At 44.4% G+C, this 13,473-nt stretch overlaps 1 protein-coding gene across 2 annotated transcripts in view; it reads left to right on the top strand.

The window, feature by feature from the left end:
• Positions 1 to 13,473, top strand: part of LOC132407342 (dynamin-1-like) — a 234,281-nt gene that overhangs the window by 78,399 nt on the left and 142,409 nt on the right. For both annotated transcript variants that reach the window (XM_059993691.1, XM_059993693.1), the window contains exons 3-4: positions 12,654 to 12,803; positions 13,071 to 13,274. In XM_059993691.1, the coding sequence (XP_059849674.1) occupies positions 12,654 to 12,803; positions 13,071 to 13,274 (354 nt within the window). The remainder of the gene's footprint in view (positions 1 to 12,653; positions 12,804 to 13,070; positions 13,275 to 13,473) is intronic.

Raw genomic sequence — 13,473 nt, 5'->3', positions numbered from 1 at the left:
GGCCAACTTGGGGTCGGGGAGAGGGCATATGATAGAGCGGAGATTAGTGGGAGGTTGGAGGATTGGGATGCTTTTCGAAACTGGCAGAAGGAAGCTGGGAAGGTCACTGGGAGGATGGGGATGGAGTGCAGGAGTAAGCTAGCCAGTGATGTTAGCGAGGATGCCAGAAGATTCTTCAGATGCATGGAGTGTGGAGGAGTGGTAGGAGTGGACGTCAGGCTGCTGGTGCTGGAGAGGCGCTAGTGGGGGACGGGTGGGGTGGATGGGGGTCATGAAGTGTGTGAATGGGTTCTTGGGAGACTGATGAGTCTGAGGGTGGGCAGGTCACATGGACCGGATGGTGTGCAGCCCTGGTTCTGGGGGAAGTGGCTGCGGAGATTGTGGTGGCATTGGTGGTGATCTTTCCGGAATCACTGGATTCTCGAATGGTTCAAGGGGATTGGAAGGTTCCAAATGTCACTCTACTTTCAAGATGGGAGAGAGGCAGAAGAAAGGAAATTAAAGGCCAGTTAGTCTGACCTCAGTGGTTGGGAAGGTGTTAGAGTCCATTGTTAAGGATGAGGTTTCGGGGTATTTGGAGGCAAGTGATAAAGTATCCAGCTTGGTTTCCTCAAGGGAAAATTTTGCCTGACAAATTTATTGGAATTCTTCAAAGAAATAACAAGCAGGATAGACAAAAGAGTATCTGTTGATGTTGTGTACTTGGATTTTCAGAAGGACTTGCACAAGGTGTCATACATACGGCTGCTTATCAAGCTATGAGCCCATGGTATTACAGGAAAGATCCTAGCATGGATAAAGCAGTGGCTGATCGGCAGGAGGGAATAAAGGGATCCTTTTCTGGTTGGTTGTCAGTGACTAGCGATGTCCAAAAGGGGTCTGTACTCTTCACGTTATATGTCAATGATTTGAATGATGGAATTGATAGCTTTTTTCCAAAGTTTGCAGATGACAGGAAAATAGGTAGAGGAGCTGGTAGTTTTGAGGGAGCAGGGAGGCTGCAGAAGAATTTAGACAGATTAAGAGAATAGGCAAAAAAGTAGCAGATGGAATTCTGTGTTGGGAAGTGTATGGTCATACACGTTGGTAGAAGAAATGAAAAGGTTGACTACTTTCTAAAAATGGAGTGAAAGTACAAAAAATTGAGGAGCAAAGGATCTTGTGAGACCTTGTGCAGGATTCCCTAAAGGTTAATTTGCAGGTTGAGTCGTGGTGAGGAAGGCAAATGTGATGTTGGCATTCATTTCAAGAGGACTAGAATATAAAAGCAAGGATGTAATGTTTATAAAGCACTGGTACACACTTGTAGTATTGTGAGCCCCTTATCTTAGATGTGCTGAAACTGGAGAGGGTTCATAGAGGTTCAGGAAAATGATTCCAGGATTGAATGGCTCGTCATATGAAGAGCATTTGATGGCTCTGGACCTGTATTCACTGGAAATCAGAATGAGAGATGAGCTAATTGACACCTATTGAATTGTGAAAGGTCTTGACAGAGTGGATGCAGAGAGGATGTTTCCGATGATGAGTGTGTCACAGCCTCAGAATAGAGGGACGTTCTTTTAGAACAGAGATGAGGAGGAATTTCTTTAGCCAGAGAATGGTGAATCTGTGGATTTACTTGCCACAGACAGCTATTTAAGGCAGAGATTGATAGATTCTTGATTAGTCAGGGCATGAAGGGATATGGAGGAAGGGAAGCCCCTTCCTTTAAAAAAGGAGGACAGCTGCTTTATTCGAGAATGAAAAGCCTCGCCCTGAGAGCAGATGAGGCAGAGATGGAGGAATTGAGAGAAGGGAATGGCAATATTACAAGTAACAGGGTGGGAAGAGGTCTAGTCCAGGTAGCTGTGAGAGTCCATGGGTTTATAATAGAAATCAGTAGATAAGCTGTCTTCAGAGATAGAGACAGAGATTGAAAAAAAGGGAGGGAGGTGTCCGAAATGGACCAGGTAAATATGAGGGCAGGGTGGAAGTTGGAGGCAAAATTGATGAGCTCTTCATGGGTGCCCCATGCAGCAGCAATGCAGTCATCGACGTAGCTTAGGACAAGTGGGGGAGTGATACCAGTGTATAGACTGTTCCACATAGCCAACAAACAGGCAGGTAGAGCTGGGACCCATGCGAGTGCCCATGGCTACACCTTGTGTATGAATGAAGTGGGAGGAGCCAAAGGAGAAATTATTTAGAGTGAGGACAAGTTCCACTAGACGAAGGAGAGTGGTGGTGGAGGGGAACGGGTTGGGTCTGGTGTCCAGAAAGAAACAGAGAACTTTGAGGCCTTCCTGGTATAGGGACTGGACATCCTCAGTAGAAATAAGATGATGGGGCCCAGGGAACTTGAAATCATTGAAAAGATCCAGAGTGTGAGGTGGCACAGATGTAGGTGAGAAGGGACTGAACCAGGGGGATAAAACAGAGTCGAGGTATGCAGATATGGGTTCAGTGGGGCAGGAACAAGCAGAAACAATGGGTCTACCTGGAGAAGCAGGTTTGTGGATCTTAGGTAGGAGGTAGAAACGGGAGGTGCAGTTAGTTGGATTTTAATTGCTCCTCTGCTGTGGTGGGATTTAGGACTATGCCTCTGGATCTCTAACTATTACTAATACTGCTTCTATAGTCTCAGCACCAATGGTCTCTATACTTCTGGGATGGGAAGAGAGCATTATGCTGAGACCCCTGCACTTAATGGCAGTACCATTTACAACTGGATAGCTAATAATAAAAATTCCAAGTGCAGTCACTGTTCTAATGTTCATAGCAACAAATCTGTACACAGCAAGCTCCCGGATCCATGTCACAGTGACCAAGGAATTGGCTTATTGTCAGGTCATTATGGGACAGGCCACCAGGGAGAACTACTGTACACTTTTACAACAGCTTTTGGAACTTCTAGTGGCCAACCAAGAGAGCAATGTGTGTCCTTGGATTCACTCCTCACCAGAAGCCAATACCCTAGGTTGTTCACTGAAAGTGTGTGAGCATCACCTGTCCCCTGGCTAGTGGTACAAGACCCACTGGAGAGCTGTTAACATGTGGAACTCTGCTACTAATTGTGAATCAATTTCTCTCTCTCTCTCTCTCTCTCACACACACACACACACTCATACACACACACACACTCACACACTCACACACACACACACACCCACTCATACACACACACACTCACACACACACTCACACACACACACACACACTCACACACACACACACACACACTCACACACACACACACACCCACTCATACACACACACACACTCACACACACACACACACTCACACACACACACACACTCACACACACACACACACACTCACACACACTCACACACACACACACTCACACTCACACTCACACACACACACACACACTCACACACACACACTCACACACACACACACTCACACACACACTCACACACACACTCACACACACACACACACACTCACACACACACTCACACACACACACTCACACACTCTCACACACACACACACTCTCACACACACACACACACTCACACACACACACACTCACACACACACTCACACACTCTCACACACACACACACACACACACACACACTCTCACACACACACACACACTCACACACTCTCACACACACACACACTCACACACTCACACACTCTCACACACACACACACTCACACACACACTCACACACTCTCTCACACACACACTCACACATTCTCACACACACACACTCACACACTCTCACACACACACACACTCACACACACACACACACACACTCACACACTCTCACACACACACTCACACACACACACTCACACACTCTCACACACACACACACTCTCACACACACACACACACTCACACACACACACACTCACACACACACTCACACACTCTCACACACACACACACACACACACACACACACACACACACACACACACACACACACACACACACACACTCACACACACACACCATTCCTTTGTACATTTCAGCATGGCTACCATTCTTACCTTACCCATTCCCTCAGCAAATCAGGACTGACACAAATCTTTGACAGAAAATGTCAACAATTCCTTTCCTTCTACAGAAGTTGCTCGACCTGCTGATATCCTCCAGGAGACTGTGTCTTGCTTCAGATTCCAGTGTCTGCAGCCTCTTGTGTTTTTACTTGTCGAGCTCCACTCTGAACTTTCATCTTTTTATACTGGCTGTCTCCCCTCTGTCCTTCAGTCCAGTTGAAGGAGCTTGCCCAAGATGTCAGCTGACTGTTTTCCTCCATAGATGCTGCCTGGCCTGCAGAATTCCTCCAGCATCTGCGTGTTGCGTGAGATTTTGCACGTAGATTCTTGGATAGTGAGAGTGTCAAAGGAAAAGGCAGGAAATGGGGTTGAGAGAGGTGGTAAGTCAGCCAAATGGGGGAACAGACTCGATGGGCTGAACGGCATATTTCTGCTCCTATAGCTTATAGTCAGTGTATCCATTTTCTTGTGTGTTACTGATTGAAACTCCAGAGTTTAGAGAAAAAGTTTTTTCAGTCTTGCTTGAATAGATCGACCTGCTGGTGAGAAGTAACTTGAAGTCCAGGTTTGAGGAATAGAGTGGCAGATACAATTATTCAAACGCCATGGCAATTTGCGAGATTCATTCAACTGAAAGAAACATTCAGATTGCAGTCAGCCTCGAAGCACCTAGTTCAATTTAGAAACAGCGATGTTCCATATATGTCATAGCCATTGTTGAATGGACATCAGTTAAGTACCTTTTTTTTAAATCCCTGTTCTTCATAAATAAATAATCAGATGGAAAATTGTTATAATCTTGTTCTGATCTCATGCTTGTTCTTTTCTGAGTGTGGAATCTGGTTGTTTCTGAAATTGTGAGACGTATCCTGGACACCATGGTGGGGGCAGGATCCCTCATGGGCTATTTACGCTAAACTGGTATTTAACTGGCCTGAACTATTGTCTGCTTTGCCCCTTGTCCATTTCCCTTGGCTTAGCAGAAAGTTGGCTTGTGAGGAGCCAACAGGTGCACGGATCCTGTGGGTGACTGAGTGAAGCAAAGCAGATATTCCTCAGACCGGACGTGGAGCTGGATGAAGTGCACTCCATTGTGTGTTATGTCCTCTCTCTGTCATGTTGAACATGGGCAGGCGTGGCAAAATCTTGAAATTTGCCTAAGACAGAGAGAGTCTAGTAAGTGGCAAGAGTAGTAGTTGAGTTCAGATAGACGTAGATTTAGCTGAATGGACAAAGGGAGGCAGACACTGTTTAATCACAGCTTGCGTTTTAGATGGTGCCCATGGTATAATGACTTAGGAATTCATGGTTGCATCATCAGGCAAAGGAATAGCCATCGATCCAAAGTACAGCTTGCATTTATATGAAACTTCCCTTTGAGTGTCCTTTGACCTCCACTGAGTTGCAGCTCAGATTTAGTTGTTTTCTAATTGTTTAGTTTTTAAATGTTTTCTAGATTCATGAGGACGGTTTTGGGGACAGAAGGTGGAGTTAGGATCAGGTTAGTATTTATGCAGAGGGATGTAGGGGAATTAGAGTTCAGGACAGAGGCTGAATCCCCACTCCATGTTTGAAAACCAGCAATGCGGACATGGGATGTTGGATGTCAGACTGGCAGTGAGTGGACAAGGGCACCCAAGGCCAGTGGGTTCCTGAGTCCAATTTCCATGCGGGCTGGTGAAATGACTTCCAACGACCTCCTGGGTTTGTGACTCAGTGAGACTAAAATTAGAGGCCTGGTGTTCGGGGTCTGGAGTTCAAGGTTTAGCATTCGATGATTGGTGTGACCTGGGATTGATGCTGAGAAATGAGGCCCGAGGGTCAAGTCGGAAGTCGAGGCCCGTTGACTGGTGCCGAGTCCGTGAATCTCTGCAAATCCGCTGGGAAGGTCGATGCCCTAGTCGATGTCTACTGGAGGTTGGAGGCCTGTCCTGGGTTTAAGGACTGCCTGTGCGTGTGGGTGTTATCATTTTGTTGTTTATTGTGTTCTGTGTTGTCTGACAAACATTGTGGGCATGCTATGTTGGCGATGGAATGTGTGGCAACACTTGTGGGCTGCCCCTGGCACACAGTTGGGTTGGTTGTTAATACAAATGACATATTTCACTCTATGTTTCAATGTACACGTGACAAATAAACTTGAATCTGGACTCTTGATTCTTTCGTAACCACAGGAGGTCTCAAAGCACTTGACTAACCAAAGAGACTTGTATGAATAGCGGTATTTGTTGAAATGTTGCATTTGTAGCATATATAAAGATTTCACAAACAATAGAGATAATGACTAAATAATTCACTGGAGTGGAGATTCCCAACCTGGTTCAGAGACCCCTTGCTTAATGGTATTGGTCCATGTCTTCACAAAGCTGGGAAACCCCTCCTCTAGAGAAAATAGATTGAGAGAAAAATATCGATCAGGATGGAGGTCTTTTTATCTTCCTCAGGGAGTAGGCAGAGCCTCTCTTTACTGCCTCTTCCAAAAGACAGCGCCTCTGACACTGCAACACTTCCTCAGTCCTATCAAGAGGAATAAGTGTTTTGGGCTAAGACCCGTCGACAGGACTGAAACATTGAGGTTTGTTCACTGGTTCCATTAAATATCAGAGAATGTGTACAGTATACAACCTGAAATTCTTACTCTCCACAGATATCCTCAAATCAAAGGAAAAGCCCCAAAGAATGAATGACAGGAAAACGTCAGAACCCCAAAGCCCCTCCTTTTGGCACACACGCAGTAGGAAAGCATTAACCCTCCCTCCTCCCCCTCCCAACCTGCCTCAGCAAAAAGCATCAGCCCCCCCCCCCCACCCCCCACTACCCGCCAAGCAAGGAATAGCAAAACAACAAACTCCTTCAGGACTGAAACATTAATGTTTTTTTATTCCTTTCCATAGATGCTGCCTGACCCAGTGACTCCAGCATCTGTATTGCATGAATTTGTGTGTGAGTGTGTGTGTGAGTGTGAGTGTGTGTGTCAGTGTGGGTGTGTGTGAGTGAGTGTGAGTGTGTGTGTCTGTCTGTCTGTCTGTGAGTGAGTGTGTGTGTGCGTGCTGTCTGTATGTGTGTGTGTGTGAGTGTGTGTGTCTGTGTGTGTGTGTGTGAGTGTGTGTGTCTGTGTGTGTGTGTGTCTGTATGTGTGTGTGTGTGTGTGTGTGTGTGTGTGTGTGTGTGAGTGTGTGTGTGTGTGTGTGTATCTGTGTGTGTGTGTGTGAGTGTGTGTGTGTGTGTGCTGTCTGTATGTGTGTGTGTGTGTGTGTGTGTGTCTGTGTGTGTGTGTGAGTGTGTGTGTGTGTGAGTGTGTGTGCGAGTGTGTGTGTGTGTGTGTGTGTGTGTGTGTGTGTGTGTGTGAGTGTGTGAGTGTTGCTCTGGGTTTCCAGCATCTGCAGACTTGCTTGATCTTATGACTTCCTCCGTCCTGCCATGGCAGAGTCAGCTTTATGCAGAACTTGTTCTTGAACTCATTGTCTTTCCAATTTGACAGTTAGACTGCTACCAGGGAGGAGGCATGAAACTGCTGACCAAGATCTTAGCCAAAGAGGTGGATTATAAAGGGATAAGCCTGAGATGCTGCATGGGAGGAAAGAACTAACTGAGAAATGAGAGTGTAAAGTGAAGTGGAAGCCATGGTTGGAATTGCAATCAGAATCAAGTTTATTAACACTGGCATATGTTGTTTTGTGGCAGCAGTACATTGCAATACACCATACAAAAACTATAAATTACAATAAGGAATATATGTATATACTGTATATATAAATGAAGTTAGGTAAGTAATGCAAAAAGAGAGACAAAAGAAAAATTAGTGGGGTAGACAATATTGGTTCATTGTCCATTTGGTAATCTGATGGCGGAGGGGAAAAAGCTGATCCTGAAATGTTGAGTGTGTGTCTTCAGGCTCCTGTACCTCCTCCTTGAAGGTGGCAATGAGAAGAGGCATGACCCGCGTGATGGGGGTCCTTCATGATAGATGTTGCATTTTTGAGGCATTGCCTTTTGCTGGGGAGGCTAGTGCCCATGCTGGAGCTGGCTGAGCTTACATCTGTCTACAGCTTTTTCTGGTCTATTGCAGTGGTCCCTCCATACCAAACAGTATATACTGAATCCGCTAAAGGCAGGAAAATAATGCTTTTAAAAGAAATCCAACAACTTTTGACTCCAGAAATGGGGACAGAACTTAAGAGTAAGATATTGGTCAGTGGTGATTGGAGTAAAAGGCAGAGAGAGAGTTGATTCATCAGGTTGCTGCCTGTGGCTAGAACTGAGAGTCATGAACATTGGGGTTAGTTATGGATTTTTTAGGACAGAGCTGCCAAGAACTAGAAATTTGATTAGACACTGCCTGCTTTTTTTCCCAGCATTATGGACCTCCTCACTGTGAGCTAGAGATCTGTCGGGTGCCATAATGGTAAAAGTCAATAGTATCATCTTGCATGGGAAATTAGGGTCAAAGGTTGGCTTGTCTTTGTGACAGCCATGATCACTGTTCCTCCGAGCCTAGCTTCCCAATCAGATCAGAGTAGCTCAGTACTCTGCAAATAGGTAAATTGTTATGTCATCTCAGCCCTATGTTTTCAACATGGTCTTCTGTGTATCAATGCATCCCAAAATTATTCAGCCACCACAGTAACAATATGGCTAGTGTAATGCTTACAGCTCGGGGTGCTCCAGAGTTCAATTCTAGTGCCGTTTGGTAAGGAGTCTCTGTATGTTCTTCCCGTGAAAGGTGTGGGTTTTCTCCAAATCCCCCAGTTTCCTCCCACAGTCCAAAGACTTACCAGGTACGTTATAAATTGTCCAGTGATTACATTAGGATTAATTGGGTTTGTTGGTGTTGCTGGGACAACATGGCTCGAAGGGGCAGAAGGACCTATTCACACTGTATTGCTAAATAAATAAATGAAGTTTCCTCCAACATCAAGAACTATGCCATGTATGGGGAGAGCTGGGTTGAGTCAGGACTGAACCATGTTGACTGGACTGGAGTCAGGTTTGTTTAGACAGAGCTATGTCTGTTTGGATTTGGTTTCAATTTTGCTTTCATTCAAAGTCTCCCCTTCTAATGATAGGCTGCCCCCAGTTACCAACCAAGTTGTTGATATATGCCATTCTCATTAATTCACAGGATCACCTCTTTCATCTCCAAGCCTCAGCTCTCAAGAAATATTTCAATAAAAATTTAATTTAAACAAGATGTAATGGGTAAATTCTGAAACATTTTTAAGCTGGGCCATCATACAGAATTCTATGACTGTATCTTTCTAACCAAGGGAGCTCCTCGGCACCATAATGAACAGAAGCCTCAATGTGGTTTCTCCTACTGACAGAGGACAGGCATATTCATTTCTCCATTGTTTTGCTTGGAAGCCTAGTATTGAATTCCCAGGGATATGAGGGTTGGGATTTTCCACTTGGGAGCCCTCCAACTCACAATTTTCCATCTTCTAATACCCAGGAAGCCATGGTCTGGCAAGAAAGCATGTGGAAAATTCAAAATGACAACTCATCAGAGCCTGAACCGTTAATCAGTTCTGGAGAGAAGCCGAAGCAGAACTCCAGGATAGATTCCAGAAATAAAAACGCAATGAACTCTCTGAGGTTCTTTATTTGCAATTCTTTCCAACTCCTATCAAATATATTATGTGATCGGAATGTTTCTGAAGGGACTAACATTTCTTCCTGTTGGAAATAGTACTGATGAATGGCCTCGGTTCAAAACGTCAACTGTTTGTTTGTCTCCAGAGATGTTGTCTGACCTGCTGAGTTCCTCTAGCATCTTGTGTGTGTTAGTCTGGATTTCCAGCATCTGCAGAATTGCTTGTGTTTATGGCGAAAATTTTTTGCCCTGATTGCCTTGAGTCATGGCAGACTTTGTGTTGAAGGGTGTTGTTGGGTAGAGTTTCAGGATAACATCCAGTTACTTAGGTTAAGAGCAGAAATTCAGAAAAGCAAAGGGTCTTGGGAGTCCCAGTGTAGGATTCCCTAAAGGTAAACTTTCAGGTTGAATCAGTAGTAAGGAAGGCAAATGCAATGCTAGCATTCTTTTCGAAGACTGGAATATAAATATTAAGATGTAATACTGAGGCTGTTTCAAGCATTGCTCAGGCTGCATTTGGAGTAGGATGAGCAGTTTAGGGCCCCATATCTAAGAGTGTATGATATGGGGCATTGGAGAGGGTCCAGAGGAGGTTTACAAGAAATATTCTGGGGATGAATATGTTAAAGTGTGAGGAGCATTTGATAGCTCTGGGCATGTATTCACTGGCATTTAGAAGAATGAGGGAGGGTTTCATTGAAGCCTACCAAATATTGAAAGGCCTAGGTAGAATGGACGTGGAGAGGATGTTTCAAAAAAGTGGGAGAGTCTAGGAGAGTATTAGCCTCAAAAGGAAGGACATTCCTTTAGAACAGGTGAGAATGAATTTCCTTTGCTAGAGGGTGGTGAATCTGTGAAATCCATTGCCACAGACGGCTGTGGAGGCAAGTCTTTGAGTATATTTAAAGTGAGTTTGATAGGTTCTTGTTTGGTAAGGGTGTCAAGGGGAGAAGGGAAAAAATGGAATTGAGATGGATAATAAATCAGTTTTGATGGAATGGTGGAGCAGACTTGATGGGCCAAATGGCCTGATTCTGCTCCTCAGCCTTATGTTTTTTTTGGTCACAATGAACTGGTGACATATCTCTACATTGGGAGGGTATTGGTGGTGCTTTTGCCTGGCCCAGCTCCCCTTGGTTACCTTGGTGGTGGAGATGTGAGTTGCAGGAAAGTTGGCCTCAGGGTGTTGCTACTCACTCATTCTGCTGACCCCTTGGTTCCCTCCTGTGCGGTTCACACAAGGCCAAGGTGCTCCCAACCCACAGCAACACAGATGTGGGTGAGCTGGGTCATTTGCTACTGGAAACATTGTGAACATCGAGGAAATGCAACACAAAATCAACTCAGTCTTGTTTTTATATATATGATGTATGTGTGTGTGTGATTAAATATGCCATTTGATTCTATTTGTGAAGCTCTTACGGCCTAAGACCACGGTCTTATTTAAGCCACACATGGAATTTATGAAACCTGACCACTCGGCCCATTTATCTAGGTTGGCATGTCTGTTTGGTGCTCCTTTACTTTCCAGGTTTCCCTTTCCCCACTCATGTGCTTATCAGCTGCCACAACTTCACCAAAACTAGTCACCTCAAATCTTCCCCGGTGTCAACATCAATATTCTGAACCTCTCTCAGTGGAAAATCCTCTGGGTTCTTTGTTGGATGTATATACTTTATGGCTGATGGTTAAGGACCATTCTGCTGGGCAGAAACTTCTTCTCTGAGCCACCAAACTCTTCAGTTTGCTCCTTAGCTTTCTGTTTACCAAAGTGAAAAGTTCCAACCTGTTCAACCTCTTCCTGAAACATCACGTGTAAAATTATGTTTAAAAATATACATCAGTTGTTTGTATATTCTGGGATCTTATAAAATCCAAAACTTAAAGGTTCAATTAATTTAGACATTGTGAAAATAATCAAAGTTCAAAGTCAGAGGTTAAAAGAAAATTTATTATCAAAGTACGGATATGTCACCATATACAACTCTGAGATTCATTTTCTTTTTGTGTGCATACTCAATAAATCCATGGAATAATAATCATAATAGAATCAATGAAGGACCACCCAGGAGCCGATCGACCAGTGTGAAAAAGACAAGCTATGCAAATACAAAAAAATGGAAATATTAATATTGATAATAAATAAATAAGCAATAAATATTGAGAACATAAGATGAAGAGTCTTTGAGAGTGAGTTCTAGACATTGAGTTCCCGATAAGAGCAGTTCGTTACCAAGGAAAACTGTCTGATTCTGGCAGTGGGAACACTTTAATGATGGGGCAAGTGAAGTTAAGTGAAATAACCTCTGTGGAGTTTACGTGAATTCCTGCCGGAACTCCAAAAGGAAAAGTTCTTCAGCCCTTCTGTGGAGAGTGGAAAATGGACTGCTGAGTCCTCTAACCTTCCCCTGCACCAGTTATCTGAGGGCAGGATCAAAAGCACTTCACATTAATGCAGTATTTTAAATCCAGCAAAGCATGGAATTGAACCTGGGTGTGATGCTAATCTCCTCCCCCTCCTCTGTTGCACTCATTGGCAATACCCTGGTAACATTCTACATATGTAGGCTGGAAGGATGGGCATTGGGTGAGATCATGTTGGCCTTCAGGCTTGTAGGCCTGTTAGACAGTGGTCAAATCCCAACACCGAATGAAGGAATTTAAGTTGAGTTACTTAACTAAGCCTGCAATAGAAAGTTAGTGACAATGATGTTGACCGCAGACCAGATGAATAACTTCACTATTATCCTACAGGGAAGTATTTCTACTGCCCTTCTCCAATCTGGCTTAGCTGAGACCCCAAACTATAGCAACGTGGTTGATGTGGAAGCCCTATTGACTTCATGCCAGATAGGGAGGGGCAATAATGTTGGGTTTCTCACAGACTGTCAATGAGAATTAAATCTGTGGAGGAAAAGATGGTCAAACCAGAGTGGAAGTGAATGAACTAGAAGATACCAAACCTGGTCAAGGTTGTCTAACCTCTTCAGACTGTTCAAATTTGCGTCATTGTGTTTGTGTTTAAATCTCTAGAGCATGCAGAGTTCTTGCATTGCAAAGGGAAGAAGTTCACAGACTTTGATGAAGTGCGGCAGGAAATCGAGCAGGAGACAGATCGGGTGACAGGCAGCAACAAGGGGATATCACCCATTCCAATCAACCTGAGGGTCTACTCACCAAATGGTAGGTGTGGAGACCCTTCTCTCAGTGATATGGGAAAGAAATGGATGTGATCTGTCCGATGTGCTCTGCATTTCTACTCTTCAAGATTTCTTTGTGACTGAACTCTTTTATTCCAGCGACATTTTCCAGTGGTTCTAATCGATGTAATCTCGTACATATTTTATGTTGTTAATGTTTCAGTGAAGTGTGGTCAAGTTTGAACCAATTTGCTTGGGTGGAAAGTGCAAGTCACTGTTGAGGTCTAAACTTTTTCTTCTCTTTTTTCAGTCCTTAACCTGACACTGATTGACCTCCCTGGGATGACCAAGATTGCTGTGGGTGACCAGCCCCTGGACATCGAGTTCCAGATCAGAGACATGCTCATGCAGTTCGTTACCAAGGAAAACTGTCTGATTCTGGCAGTGTCCCCTGCCAACTCTGACCTAGCCAACTCTGATGCCCTGAAGATAGCCAAAGAAGTTGATCCACAAGGTACTCGTCTATCATTTTGATTTGATACATAGAGAAATAGGCTCCACAAACGGGTTATTTGGACCCCAGGTCTTGCCTCATCATGTTGCTGCTAAGGACTGGGAGTTATACTTGCAGTACAGATTGGCAGGTATGATGTTGTGGGCATCCCTGAATCATGGCTGAAAACAGATTGCAGCTGGGAGATTAATGTCCAAGG

Source organism: Hypanus sabinus, chromosome 18, assembly GCF_030144855.1.
Source record: "Hypanus sabinus isolate sHypSab1 chromosome 18, sHypSab1.hap1, whole genome shotgun sequence".
Taxonomy (NCBI): domain Eukaryota; kingdom Metazoa; phylum Chordata; class Chondrichthyes; order Myliobatiformes; family Dasyatidae; genus Hypanus; species Hypanus sabinus.
The sequence above is the reverse complement of the archived record's forward strand: the minus strand, read 5'-3'. Positions and strand labels throughout refer to the sequence as shown.